At 48.2% G+C, this 14252-nt stretch overlaps 2 protein-coding genes across 7 annotated transcripts in view; both read right to left on the bottom strand.

Moving 5' to 3' along the window:
- The window catches only part of LOC112622829 (40S ribosomal protein S10), an 846014-nt gene extending 834962 nt beyond the window's left edge, over nt 1–11052 (bottom strand). The window contains exon 1 of one of the 2 annotated variants that reach the window (XM_025382783.1): nt 10589–10804. The gene's annotated coding sequence lies outside the window, so the exon portion shown is untranslated. The other variant, XM_025382782.1, reaches the window with a different exon arrangement.
- LOC112622828 (40S ribosomal protein S10) lies at nt 2660–11151 on the bottom strand. Of its 5 annotated transcripts, none has more exons than XM_025382780.1 (6): nt 11054–11151; nt 10102–10251; nt 9744–9915; nt 6590–6667; nt 3322–3377; nt 2660–2753 (listed from the first exon to the last, which is right to left on the bottom strand). In XM_025382780.1, exons 2-6 carry the CDS (start codon nt 10249–10251, stop codon nt 2712–2714), a joined length of 498 nt encoding a protein of 165 aa, XP_025238565.1. In that variant the 5' UTR covers nt 11054–11151; the 3' UTR covers nt 2660–2711. The 5 variants fall into 5 exon arrangements, with proteins under 5 accessions (XP_025238565.1, XP_025238561.1, XP_025238560.1 ...); XM_025382776.1 differs by having other exon boundaries at nt 11058–11131; XM_025382775.1 differs by having other exon boundaries at nt 9744–9930; nt 11058–11127.
- Nucleotides 11152–14252: the final 3101 nt, after the last annotated feature.

The raw sequence follows: 14252 nt of genomic DNA on the forward strand, positions 1-14252 counted from the left end.
ATGTATAGCTTTGGTTTTGTTTTCCCAACTCGACTGTCAGGTGCTTAAGGGCAAATTTTGAGCCTTGTTTCTCAGAGCTCTTATTCGTAATGATCCTTGAGCAGCTAATGAATGATTATTGATTGGAAGGGCTGTTTTCATCTACCAAGGTAGGGACAGAGCTGGCAGGCACCAAGATCCACTTCTACCTGCATGTTTTTATTCACATGCTCTTTTCTAGACTCCTCGGGTTTCCCCAGAGTCCATGGGTGATCTTGGAGTATATATTATGAAACTAATCTGAATCACGAGGAAAGAAGTTGGCAAAGAGCCCTAGCTGAAAAAGTAACATTTTAGGGCCAGAAAATCACTAAGGTCGTAGAGGAAACCTATTCACTAGCTGGCCTGTGGGAAACAGAAAGGCAGGAGCTCCTAACATTTCACAGTGGAATCCAGGTTAAACAATCACAAAGTGTGTGAACATGGGCAAACCACTTGACATCACTCGAGCCAGCAGAAAAATTGGATAAAAAGCAATCTTTGAAACGAGCCAAGGCCGTGCTGAAACGAGCTTCCCCAAACACTGCTGCTTTCTGCCAAAGCAAGCTTCTATTTTATTGGTGGCTCAGATTCCAAAGTTCACTTCCCAGGACTAACAGTTAAGTGCGTATTTGGAGTTGCCATCAGCTGCCACCTCGTGGTCTACATTACAACTGCCTATCAATACTGAAGGTGGTTTAGAATTCTCATCTGTGTAGTTTAGAATTGTCACAAATCTCATTTGACCAATTTTTTTTTTTTTTTTTGAGATTGGGTCTCAATGGATGGTTTCAACTCCTGGGCTCAAGTGATCCTTCTACCTCAGGCTCCTGAGTAGCTGGGACTACAGGTGTGTGCCACAGTGCTCAGCTTCATGAGATCAGTGATTATTATTGAGTCTTACTCTGTCGCCTAGGCTGGAGTGCAGTGGCACAATCTCAGCTCACTGCAACCTCTACTTCCTAGGCTCAAACAATCCTCCTGACTCAGCCTTCCAAGTAGCTGGAACTACAGGTGAGCACAACCATGCGAGGCTGATTTTTGTATTTTTTTTTGTGGAGATGGGGTTTCACTGTTACCCATGCCGGGTCTTTAACTCCTGGACTCAGGTGACCCACCCATCTTGCCCTCCCAAACTGCTGGGATTAAACGTGTGAACCACAATGCCGGGCCCCATTTCACCAATTATTGTCCATTTTTATACAATGCTTAAAGCACAGTACTCCACAAATGATTCCTAAGTTCCCAAAACCCATAAGATGCACTTCCAATTAGCTACCAGTTTTTCTGGCTGAAAAACACTACCTTGGGCCTGTCTTGAGCCACTGGTTGGTTCAGAGCTGTTACCTCAAATGCTTTAACCACCTCCATCCCAGTAACTTGTATTTACTGCAGATAGTCATGGTGACTGATCTGCAAGCCAAGGTTGGTGTCCTGCTCAGCAAATCTGCAGGATTGTCTCAGCTCTCACTGGGCTATGCCAAGTTTCCCTTCTGGCATTGTGCCAGGTATATAGTATATTTGCAGTCCCTTTCCTGCATCCATGCTGAGATCACACTTGAAGACTATATACACATCTCTAGTGCATTTAGTCATGCCATGACGGATCACCACTCGGAGACCAAGGAAAACTACAACTCTTATTCCTTCCTTAAAGGAACCCTGGACAGCAAAGCTCCTATTGCCCAATATTTATTCCAATTATGTTAAGACATAAAAATGTTGGTCAGGCATGGTGGCTCACACCTGTAATCCCAGCACTTTGGAGGGCCTAGGTGGGCATTTCACCTGAGGTCAGGAGTTCGAGACCAGCCTAACCAACACGCAGAAACCCCATCTGTACTAAAAATTCAAATTTAGCCAGGCATGGTGGCAGAAGCTTGTAATCCCAGTTACTCGGAAGGCTGAGAGAGAATTGCTTGACCTGGGAGGCGGAGGTTGCAATGAGCTGAGATTGCGCCATTGCACTCCAGCCTGGGCAACAAGAGCTAGGCTCCGTCTCAAAAAAAAAAGTTTTTAGATGAGTTTCAAATGTTTCGGTCCTTGAGACAGGGTCTTGCTATGTTTCTCAGGTTGGTCTCAAACTCCTAGCCTCGAGCAATCCTGTCTCAGGCTCCTGAGTAGCTGGGACTACAGGCCTTAGTCACTGTGAACAGTGGTTTTTGTGCATTGTTTTCTCCCTTGATTCTTGTCAACAAACGCCGAGCCTTGAAGACATATTAGTAATGCTGGCCTAAACACCATTCCTGTGCTGCTTCTCCATAAATTGAAGAACCATTTCCTTGGTTACCTTTCATCCTCCCTGCCCAGCACTTCTTATAGTTCCCGACAGCAGGCACAAATCACAACTCCCAGGCAACCAGCAACTTTCCCACCACGCAGAGCTGAGGCAGCATGGCTGGTCTGGAGAAGGAACCCAGTTTTCCAACTGCCTCCGAGGTGCAGCACCATATGGGACACCACTCTGCAGGGAGGCGCTGGCTAGAGAAAGCAGGGCACATGCCAAAGCCAAGGACAGCAGCAGCCGGTGTCACCCAGGACAACGACAACCCCCCAAACCAAGCCAGTACTGTCCCATTTACACTCTGACCCTTAAAACGTTCCTGTTAGGCTGCACAAAGCAAACAAAATGGACACAAGATTAAGGTTTTTTGGCTGTAAGTTTATTCAATGCAAAATAATCCTCTTCAATTTTACTGAGGTGGCTGACCACGTCCACGACCAAATCCGCCTCTCTGTAAGAGAAAGCACATCACATCAGCATGAGCAGCACTCTGGTTTGACCTTGTGGTTTTGCTAACTTTCAGGCCTCATTATAACTCCAGAGGCCCCCAAATGTAAACTGCTGGGAGAGAGCTGAGTACAGGCTGTAAATCCCAGCACTGCCCCTTACTGGATGTGGGGCCATATCCAACGTCTAGGCCCATTTCCTTGGTAGCTGTAATTACCTCTATTTTATAGATGGGGAAACATCATATGAAAAAAGATGGAGGATTTGATTTCATACCATCTTGGTTCTTAAGCCTACTCACCTTCCAGTGTTTAGTTCAATGTCAAGCATTAACAAAACAGAAAATAACAGCAGGCCACATGTACTGATTTCTGAGACTCATTTCAGTAATTTACATATTTACAAAAGTTTGCATGCTACATCTCAATGTAAAATTTGGAATTTGGAAAAAATCGGGAGGAGGGAACTGGCTGACAGGACCATACTATACGACATCCCCACAACTTGCCGAGAAACCAGACTGAGGCCAGAACAAATGATGGCTCATGGAAAACAAATAGGAAGATACTCACAAACTGGAATTCGGTTGCTGACCCAGCCCCAGCCTCGGCTTTCTTGTCAGCACCAGCTAGAAAGTGAAACATCGATTTAGAATCATCATATTATCCAATCTACTATAGAACAAGGGAAGACAACTCACCGACTCCAATCTTGCAGGAAAAGCCACGCACCACTCCATTAAATATAAGCAAATTACACCAGTGGTGGGGAACACCTACCTTCTCAGCCACCTTTGCCTCTCCTGGGGTGCCCTTCTCAGCCTTCCAATACTCACAGCCCAAACTACAAATCCTCCCAAAGGATTCCCACTTCTGACCACACTGACTGACTTACCCACTTCAGAGCAGCATCTAGATAACAAAGGGAGCGTAATTAGGGAAGAACTAACATGTAAAGGGGCAAGGGCCCACAAAAGCCTTAATTACCATGGGAGAAAAGCAGACAAGATGCCGCCCTGTCCTATATCCCAGTCACAGCTCAAATGGAGTCATGCAAAATTCACCAGTTTTCTTATACTTATTTGAGACAGGGTCTTTTTTTTTTTTTTTTTTGAGACGGAGTCTCGCTCTGTCGCCCAGGCTGGAGTGCAGTGGCCAGATCTCAGCTCACTGCAAGCTCCGCCTCCCGGGTTCACGCCATTCTCCTGCCTCAGCCTCCCAAGTCGCTGGGACTACAGGCGCCCGCCACCTCGCCGGGCTAGTTTTTTGTATTTTTTAGTAGAGACGGGGTTTCACCGTGTTCGCCAGGATGGTCTCAATCTCCTGACCTTGTGATCCGCCCATCTCAGCCTCCCAAAGTGCTGGGATTACAGGCTTGAGCCACCGCGCCTGGCCCGAGACAGGGTCTTACTCTGTCACCCAGGATGGAGTGCAGTGGCATGATCTCAGCTTACTACAACCTCTGCCTCATGGGCTCAAGCGATCCTTCCACCTCAGCTGGGACTGTAGGCAGCTAATTTTTATATTTTTTTGTTTGTTTGTTTGAGACAGAATTTTGCTCTTGTTGCCCAGGCTAGAGTGCAACGGCGTGATCTCGGCTCACTGCAACCTCTGCCTCCCAGGTTCAAGTGATTCTCCTGCCTCAGCCTCCTCAGTAGCTGGGATTACAGGCACGCGCCACCATGCATGGCTAATTTTTTTGTATTTTTAGTACAGACGAGGTTTCTCCATGTTGGTTTCTCCAGGCTGGTCTCAAACTCCCAACCTCAGGTGATCCGCCCGCCTCAGCCTCCCAAAATGTTGGGATTACAGGCATGAGCCAACTGCATCTGGCCCTAATTTTTATATTTTTTGTACAGATGGGTTCAGCCATGTTGCCCAGGCTGGTCTCAAACTCCTGAGCTCAAGTGATCTGCCTGCCTCGGCCTCCCAAAGTGCTAGAATTACAGGTGTGAGCCACTGCACCCAGCCAATTACAAAGACTTAAAGAAAAAAAGAATGTAAAATATTTCAATACTGTTTATACTGATTACATGTTAAATTAACACTTTTAGATATTTTAAAAATCAACTTATTTATATTTATTTATTTATTCTTTTTTTTTTGAGATGAACTCTCACTGTTGTTCCTGAGGCTGGAGTGCAATGGTGCCATCTCAGCTCACTGCAACCTCCACCTCTGGGGTTCAAGCAATTCTCCTCCCTCTGCCCCCTGAGTAGCTGGGATTACATGTGCATACCACCATGCCCGGCTAATTTTTTGGATTTTAAGTAGAAATGGGGTTTCACCATGTTGGCCAGGCTGGTCTTGAACTCCTGACCTCAGGTGATCTGCCCGTCTCAGCCTCCCAAAGTGCTGGGATTACAGGTGTGAGCCACCGCGCCTGGCCCTGACTTATTTGAGTTGGGGGGGGTCTCACTCTGTCGCCCAGGCTGGAGTGTAGCAACAAGATCATAGCTCACTGTATCTCAAACTCCTAGGCTCAAAACAATCCTCTTGCTTTGGCTTTCCAAGTAGCTAGGACTACAGGCACAGACCACCATTCCCAGCTCACTTCTACACATATTTGATTACATAAAAGACATTAGTAATCAAATAACCTGTTTCCACTTGCTTTTTCAAGTGTGGCTACCAGGAAATTTTGTATTAGATCTATGGCTCACATTGGGCACAAGGATAGGGGGAGGAAAGCAAATGCCAATAACAAATATGGTTTCAGTAATCATTAAATTTCTTTTTTTTTTGAGACAGGGTCTTGTTCTGTTGCCCAGGGTGGAGTGCAGTGGCATGATCTCGGCTCATTGCAACCTCCGCCTCCCAGGTTCAAGCAATTCTCCTGCCTCAGCCTCCCGAGTAGCTGAGATTATTACAGGCAGGCACATACCACCACACCAGGCTAATTTTTTCAAGTAGAGATGGGGTTTCACCACACTGGCCAGGCTGATCTTGAACTCTTGACCTCAAGTGATCCACCTGCCTCGGCCTCCCAAAGTGCTGGGATTATAGGCATGAGCCACTGTGCCTGGCCCATAATAATTGAACTTCCAATATCACCAACTTCCTCTCAACCAGGGGCTGGAGAAATCCCAGTTACTTGGGAGGCTGAGGCAGAAGAATGGGGTGAACCCAGGAGGCAGAGCTTGCAGTGAGCTAAGATCGTGCCACTGCACTCCAGCCTGGGCCACAGAACAAAGACTGTCTCAAAACCAAACCAAAACGAAACAAAACAAGTTGAATCCTATTATTCCTTTACAAAAATACTAACAAAGGCTCCTCATCTTACTGAAGTGTTTTTTTTTTTTTTTGAGACAGAGTCTTGCTCTGTCATCCAGGCTGGAGTACAATGGCATGATCTTAGCTCACTGCAACCTCTGCCTCCCAGGTTTAAGCAATTCTCATGCCTCAGCCTCCTAAGCAGCTGGGACTACAGACGCCCACCACCACAGCACCCTAATTTTTGTATTTTTAGTAGAGACAGGGTTTCATCATGTTGGCCAGGCTGGTCTCGAACTCCTGACTTCAAGTAATCTGCCCACTTCGACCCCCACCAAACTGCTGGGATTACAGACATGAGCCACTGAGCCTGGCCTGAGTTTTGTTTTTTAAAAAATTCCAGTCCCTAACTCAGAAGGCTTTCCTCCTAATTCTCATCTATGAAATCACTGCATAAGGAAAGAAGCACAAAGGACTCCAGCTGTTCTGATGCTCTGCAGAATTAAACCAAGAATCTTTCTGGTCATTTTGTCATCATCAAGGGCTGAGCCCCACCCAGCCAGAGCCAGCTGTGAGAATCCAGATATTTCACCCCAACACCCCTAATATAGGTGATGCATTTACTCACGTGGCACAGCACTCCGTCTGTAGGTATCTCTGTCAGCTTCCCCTCTTGTGAGTCTCGCAGGTCGCTCACCCTCCAGACCTATGTAAATCAAAACACACTGTGAACATAGGGCAATCTGGGAACTCTGTCCCTTAAAGCCAAGAAAACTGGCATTGCTCTCCAGTTTTCACTGAGCAACCACTTGGTTAAGATGGGTTAATGGGGACAGGAACTCCTTAAACCTATAACGTCGCTAGAAACAATTATTTCTCCATAGAAACTTATTGACAATCGTGGCTGCAAATCTGCAAAGGAAAAAAAAAAAAAAGGGGCTTCCATTTTGTTTCAACATAAAACCATTTTCCAATTATTGGACCAATCTAGACATCCAGCTATTTCTATGAACATCTGAATAGCCCTCTGAACCTGACCCACGTTAAGTGGAAAACTTAGTTAGTATATGCAAATGGAAAAGGAAGCATCCTAAGCTGAAAGTCCCAACTCCAATATTAAGTACATAATCTACGGGTTACCAAGAATCCTTTAGTTCCTCCTGGGCTTCTTCACATACCTGTTAGGCTGTGGGATACATATTAAGGTGGAAACTGTATTATTACCTTTTTTTGAGACGGACTCTCGCTCTGTCACCCAGGTTGGAGTGTGGTGGCACAATCTCAGCTCACTGCAACCTCTGCCTCCTGGGTTCAAGCAGTTCTCTCACCTCAGCCTCCCGAGTAGGTGGAATTACAGGCACGTGCCACCATGCCCAGCTAAGTTTTGTATTTTTAGTAGAAAGGGGCTTTCAATCTGTTGGCCAGGCTGGTCTCCAACTCCTGACCTCAAGTGATCCGCCTGCCTTGGCCTCCCAAAGTGCTGTGATTATAGGCGTGAGCCACCACGCCCAGGCTATTTTTTTTTTTTTTTGGTTGTTATCTTTAGTAGTGACAGGGTTTCACCATGTTGGACAGGCTGGTCTTGAACTCCTGGCCTCATGTGATCCTCCCACCTTGGCCTCCAAAAGTGCTGGGATTGCAGCTGTGAGCCACCACACCCTAAGGCACAAACTTTAAGAGCTACCTTTAAAAAATTATCATAGGCCGGTGCGGTGGCTCACGCCTGTAATCCCAGCACTTTGGGAGGCCAAGGCGGACGGATCACAAGGTCAGGAGATCAACACCATCCTGGTTAACATGGTGAAACTCTGTCTCTACTAAAAATACAAAAAAATTAGCTGGGCGCGGTGGCAGGCGCTTGTAGTCCCAGCTACTCAGGAGGCTGAGGCAGGAGAATGGCGTGAACCCAGGAGACGGAGCTTGCAGTGAGCCAAGATCGCGCCACAGCATTCCTGCCTGGGCGACAGAGTGAGACTCCGTCTCAAAACAAACAAACAAACAAAAAAAATCATAAATGGCCAGGCACAGTGGCTCATGCCTGTAATCCCAGCACTTTGGGAGGCCAAGGCAGGTGATCACTTGAGGCCAGGAGTTTAAGAACAGCCTGGCCAACATGGTAAAACCCTGTCTCTACTAAAATTACAAAAATTAGCCAGGTGTGGTGGTGTACGCCTGTGATCCCAGCTACTCAGGAAGCTGAGGCAGGAGAATCACTTGAACCTGAGAGGCAGAGGTTACAGTAAATTGGGATCGCACCACTGTACTCCAGCCTGGGTGACAGAATATAAACAAACACACACACACATTAAGTAACTGTTTAATCAAGTATTTCCTCTACCCAGTTACCTTGGAACTTACCCGGAGTCTGTGTGATTAGAATATGAACTATGTCTCTTTTTTTTTTCGAGACAGGGTCTTGCTCTGTTGCTCAGGGTGAGTGCAACGGCCAATCACAGCTCAATGCAGCCTGGAGTTCCTGGGCTCAACCACAGGTGTGCAGCACCATGCCTGGCTAATTTGGCCTCCCAAAGTGCTGGGATTACAGGAATGAGCCACTGCACTCAGGCAGAATGAACTGCTTTCAAAGCAGAAATAAATCATGTAATGAGTGGCAAAAATAAATGTCAGGCCCAACTAAATCAGAATGTATCAAGCACAGATAGGCAATGGCATTTTTTCCCCCAGAAGATGCCAAGATGTAGTAGAGAACTCTTGCTAAAAAGACGTATTATGGGCTGGGCACGGTGGCTAACCCCTGTAGTCCCAGCACTTTGGGAGGCTGAGGTGGGTGGATCACCTGAGGTCAGGAGTTTGAGCCCAGCCTGGCCAACAGAGTGAAATCCCATCTCCACTAAAAATCCAAAAATTAGCTGGGCATAGTTCTGGACGCCTATAATCCCAGTCTCAGGAGGCTGAGACAGGACAACTGCCTGAACCTGGGAGGTGGAGGTTGCAGTAAGCTGAGATCGCACCACTGCACTCCAGCCTTGGCAACAGATGTCTACCTGATCACCAGAATCCCTTGGGGAACTTTCCTAACAAATTCCTAAGCTCCATAAAGTAACTCTCCAGGGGAACCTGGACCCTCTGATGATCACGTTTAGGAATCTGTGCATTTTGTCACTCCAACCTATGCTCTCTGCAGCTCCTACAGTTTCGTAACAAAGAACCATAACCTAGACAAAATACAGGCCAGGCACAGTGGCTTACCACCGCATACCACCGCACCCCAGGCTGGGCAACAGAGCAAGACTCCGTCTCAAAAAAAAAAAAAAGGCAACTGTAAGCCAGCAATGATCTCAAGAATCAAAAGATAATTCTCCTCGCACTACACATGCGTGCATATCCTTTCACATCGTGGTATACACCATCCGTTCTCCACTCCACTGTTTCTAATTTTTTCCCCTGCTGGCAAGAAAACTACAAAACTCTTGTTTCTTTCAAGGTGGTAAATGGCTTTGCTTTGGACTTTTTGGGAAGAGTACAACACACACTGCTGGAAAAGTTACTCAATGTTCTATACCACATGTGTCTGGATGTTTGTACAGGTATGGGTGAAGAAAGCGACAGACTATCTGTGCTTAAGGCCATCTCATGGATGGCCTGAAGAACTGAGTCTAGTTCTATTCCAAGTCCCAAGTCATGGGACAAAGGTTCTAGCACTTGACCAAATGCCTGCAGGCCAGAGCCCTCTAAAGCTGACACCAGCTAAGAATGCTTCTGTCCCTTACACAAAAGAAACTATCTTCAAATAGCTGAAGGCATTTGTTTGGGCACCATACCTTTAGGCCGAGGCCTGCCAGTCTCTGGACGGCTACGGCGTAGGGTGGCAGGCACAATCTCCGGGGGCAGATGAAGGTAATCACGGAGATACTGGATACCCTCATTGGTAAGGTACCAGTAGAAATGTCTCCAGGCAAACTGTTCCTTCACGTAGCCTCGGGACTTGAGAGACTGTAAGGCAAAAAACTTACTGTTAAGGCATAAGTAGAAACTTGGATCATCCTAGACAAGTCTCCAGTCCCAGCCCTTCAAGTTAGCAAGCAGCCCCGGCAGTCCTGACCTCCCCTTTGGAACTTGCCTTGAACGTTAGGGGAAGATCCCTCCATCCCGTCCCAGTCTTCCTCCTCACCCTCCTACCTGCATGGCCTTCATGACATGAAGGTTGGGTACATTCTTGTCTGCCAGCTCCGGGTGCTTAGGCATGTGGACATCCTTCTTGGCCACCATGACTCCCTCCTTAAAAAGGAGTTCGTAAATGGCAATCCGGTTCTTCTTAGGCATCAACATCTGCAAAAAAGAGATGTCTGTCAAGAGCACTTCTGAGTAACGAGGCCGGGGCCCAGTAATCAAGTTCGTGACCCTAAAGTCACCCACAAAAAACCGTAGACAACATGCCGGTGGGAGGACTCAGCTTCACAAAACAGATTCGGCAGAGGCCAGCTCCGTCCCTCCCCATCCCCAAAAACAATTCAGGTGGAAAAGCTGTCAGCATGTTAAAACCAGCATAGTGGTGCACATTCGCGCCAAACTTCCTTAAGTTATCACAATTACAAAGGTCGATGGCGGGGTAAGAGGAGCAGACCCTGTATTATCGGGAGCAGCTGGAGGCCATCAGCGACTGTACCCAGCGCGGAATCGCGCGGCTGTACCATAAGGTACACAGGGAAGGCCCGGAGGAGTAAAACCCCGCTTCTTGGAGGCGGCAGACCCCAAACCGAAGGGCTAAGGCCTTCGCACCCTCGTTTCCTACCACACCTCCCCCAAAGCCGAGCTCCAGTGCCAGGCAAGCAGGCAGTCGGGGGAGTCCTGTCCCCAAGGAAAAAGGGTGTTGGCGGGACACTGTCTCCCTGGTCTCACCTGGCAGGTCTCCGCCACGCACTGCCTTCATCCTCCCCCTCTCGCTCGGACAATCTTCGCCTACCAGCGGCCCCCTACCCCATAAAATAAACCTCCAGCCCCTGTCGCTACTCAGAAATGGGTGTGTGGGGAGTGGGAGAGAGGCCCCCTGCCCGCATCCTGGGAAGGAGCAGCCGCTAAGGCGGCAAGATGGCCCGGATGGGAGCCGATGGAACTCGAACTCCACAGAAACTCACCTCGGCGGCTGCAGGGTCCGGGGCCGGGGCTGGAAAGGAAGGAGCATGCGCGGTGCTGCGTCTCTTCCGGGCTGGCGTGGGCCCGCCCCCCGCCAGGACCCGCGCGGAGCCTGGGGTGGCCTCGGCGGTGCCTGAAGGACTGGCGGATCTGACCGCAGAGCCCGACCGCTTGAGGGACGCACGCACACACTAGGAAACCGCCGCCGGGAACTTCTGAGCTTGCGTGCTTTATCAGTACAGGGTCACCTATTTTGGGCTGTCGTTTTAGAAACGCTGCTTCTTTTTTTCCCCGCCCAAAATTTATTATGCAAGTGATATATGCTCTTGGAGCAAGAAAAGAGAGAGAACATACAAATCAGATGACAATAAAAGACTAAAAAGGTAATCCCATCAACCAAAGAGAATCACTATTAACATTGTGGTATACATTTTTCCAAACTCATATGCACTCACACCAGTAGACTTTTTTTAAAAAAAATAAAATAAAAAAACAGAGGCCGGGCGCGGTGGCTCACGCCTATAATCCCAGCACTTTGGGAGGCCCAGGCGGGCAGGTCATAAGGTCAAGAGTTTGAGACCAGCTTGGCCAATATGGTGAAACCCTGTCTCTACTAAAAATACAAAAAAATTTAGCGGCAGGCGCCTGTAGTCCCAGCTACTCGGGAGGCTGAGGCAGGAGAATCGCTTGAACCCGGGAGGTGGAGGTTGCAATGAGCCGAGATCATGCCACTACACTTCAGCCTGGGCGACAGTGAGACTCCGTCTCAAAAAAAAAAAAAAAAAGTTGACTCAGCATTTGGGGAGGGTGATGCAGGAGAACTGCTTGAGCCCAGAAGGTCCAGACAAGCCTGAGCAACCGTGAGACTTAACCTCTACAATTTTTTTTTTTTTTTTTTTAGACGGAGGCTCACTCTATCGCCCAGGCTGGAGTGCAGTGGCGCAATCTTGGCTCACTGCAAACTCCGCCTCCCAGGTTTACGCCATTCTCCTGTCTCAGCCTCCCAAGTAGCTAGGACTACAGGCGACGGCCACCACGCCCAGCTAAGTTTTTGTATTTTTAGTAGAGACGGGGTTTCACCGTGTTAGCCAGGATGGTCTCGATCTCCTGACCTCGTGATCCACCCGCCTCGGCCTCCCAAAGTGCTGGGATTACAGGCGTGAGCCACCGCGCCTGGCCTTTTTTTTTTTTTTTTTAAATTAACTGACTGTGGTGGTGCACGCTTGTAGTCCCAGTTATTCACGAGGCTGAGGCGGGAGGATCGCTTGAGCCCTGAAAGTGGAGGGTGCAGTGAGCCGGGTTCATGCCTCTGCAGTGCAGCCTGGGTGACAGAGAAATACCCTGGCTCTATTTAAAAAAAAAAAAAAAAAAAAAAAGGAAAAAGAGGCCGGACGCAGCAGCTCAAGCCTGTAATTCCAGCACTTTGGAAGGCCGAGGTGGGTGGATCACGAGGTCAGGAGTTCAAGACCAGCTGGCCGACATCGTGAAACCCCATCTATACTAAAAATTCCAAAAAATTAGCCGGGCGTGTTGGTGTACGCCTGTGATTGAGGCAGGAGAATCGCTTGGACCCGGTATGCGAGGTTGCAGTGAGCCGAGATCACTCCCCTGCACTCCAGAGCTTGGGCGACAGAGCGACACTCCGTCTAAAAAGAAAGAAAGAAAAGGAAAGTGGGGCTGGGCGCAGTGGCTCACGCTTATAATCCCAGCAATTTGGGAGCCGGAATCGGGTGGATCACCTAAGGTCAGGCGGTCGAGACCACCCTGGCCAACGTGACAAAATCCGATCTCTACTAAAAAAAACCCCAAAAATTAGCCAGGCATGGTGGCGGGCGCCTGTAATTCCAGCTGCTTGGGAGGCTGAGGCAAGGAGAATCTCTTTGAACCTGGGAGGCGAAGGTTGCAGTGAGGCGGAGGTTGCAGTGAGTTGAGATTGCATCGTTGCACTCCAGCCTGGGTGACAAGAGCGAAACTCCGTCTCAAAAAAAAAAAAAAAAAAAAAAAAAGAAAGAAAGAAAGAAAAGAAAAGTGGACCTGGCACGGTGGCTCAGGCCTGTAATCCCAGAACTTTGGGAGGACGAGGTGGGCGGTTCACCTGAGGTCGGGAGTTCGAGACTAGCCTGACCAATGTGGTGAAACCCCCTCTCTACTAAAAATACAAAAATTAGCTGGGCGTAGTGGTGGGTACTTGTAATCCCAGCTACTCAGGAGGCTGAGGCAGGAGAATTCGCTGGAACCTGGAAGGCAGAGGTTGCAGTGAGTCAAGATCTCGCCACTGCACTCCAGCCTGGGTGACAGAGCAAGATTCCGTCTCAAAATAAAATAAAATAAAATAAAAAATTAGCCGGGCGTGGTGGTGGGCGGCTGTAATCCCAGCTACTCATGAAGCTGAGTTTTGAGGATCGCTTGAGCCCGTGGGTCAAGGCTACCGTGAGCTGAGACTGCACCACTGCCCTCCAGCCTGGCCAGCCTGGGTGACAGAGCAAAACTCTGTCATTAAAAAAAAAAAAAAAAGGCTGAGCGTGGTGGCTCACACCTGTAATCCCAGCACTTTGGGAGGCCAAGGCGGGCAGATCACGAGATCAGGAGATCGAGACCATCCTGGCTAACACGGTGAAACCCCGCCTCTACTAAAAATAGAAAAAAAATTAGCTAGGCGTGGTGGCGGGCGCCTGTAGTCCTAGCTACTCAGGAGGCTGAGGCTGGAGAATGGCCTGAACCTGGGAGGCGGAGCTTGCAGTGAGCCCAGATTGCTGCCACTGCACTCCAGCCTGGGCGGCAGAGTGAGACTGCGTCTCAGAGAAAAAAAAAAAAAAAAAAAAATAAATAGCCAGGTAAGGTGAGCTGTGAACCTGTAGTAGTCCTAACTACTTAAGAGGCTGAGGTGGTAGGATCACTTGAGCCCAGGAGTTGGAGAGCAGCCTGGGCAACATAGCAAGACCTCCTCTCTAAAAAAAAAAAAACAACTCCAAGAAAGTAAAAAAAAAAAAAGGCCCAAAAGACTGAACAATAGATTTGACAAACTGACACTTGAAGAGAAAAGTCAGTGAGATTAAAAGTAGAAATGAAAATATATATACAGATATACACAATGTAGTCCTGAGACTGAAAGAGAATATTTGATGGATTGTTTTTTTGTTTTTTTGTTAATACAGGGTGTCCCTTTTTTGCCAAGGGTGGAGAGCAGTGGCGCAGTC

This window comes from Theropithecus gelada, chromosome 4, assembly GCF_003255815.1.
Source record: "Theropithecus gelada isolate Dixy chromosome 4, Tgel_1.0, whole genome shotgun sequence".
Taxonomy (NCBI): domain Eukaryota; kingdom Metazoa; phylum Chordata; class Mammalia; order Primates; family Cercopithecidae; genus Theropithecus; species Theropithecus gelada.

What these genes read in the sequence shown, in the direction of transcription:
- LOC112622828 (XM_025382775.1), bottom strand. Translation starts at nt 10,251, where the DNA reads ATGTTGATGCCTAAGAAGAACCGGATTGCCATTTACGAACTCCTTTTT. An exon ending in ATGTCATGAAGGCCATGCAG is followed by an intron (nt 9,931 to 10,101) that starts GTAGGAGGGTGA and finishes CTTAACAGTAAG; the next exon opens with TTTTTTGCCTTACAGTCTCT. An exon ending in CAGCAACCGAATTCCAGTTT is followed by an intron (nt 2,754 to 3,321) that starts GTGAGTATCTTC and finishes TTTCTCTTACAG; the next exon opens with AGAGGCGGATTTGGTCGTGG.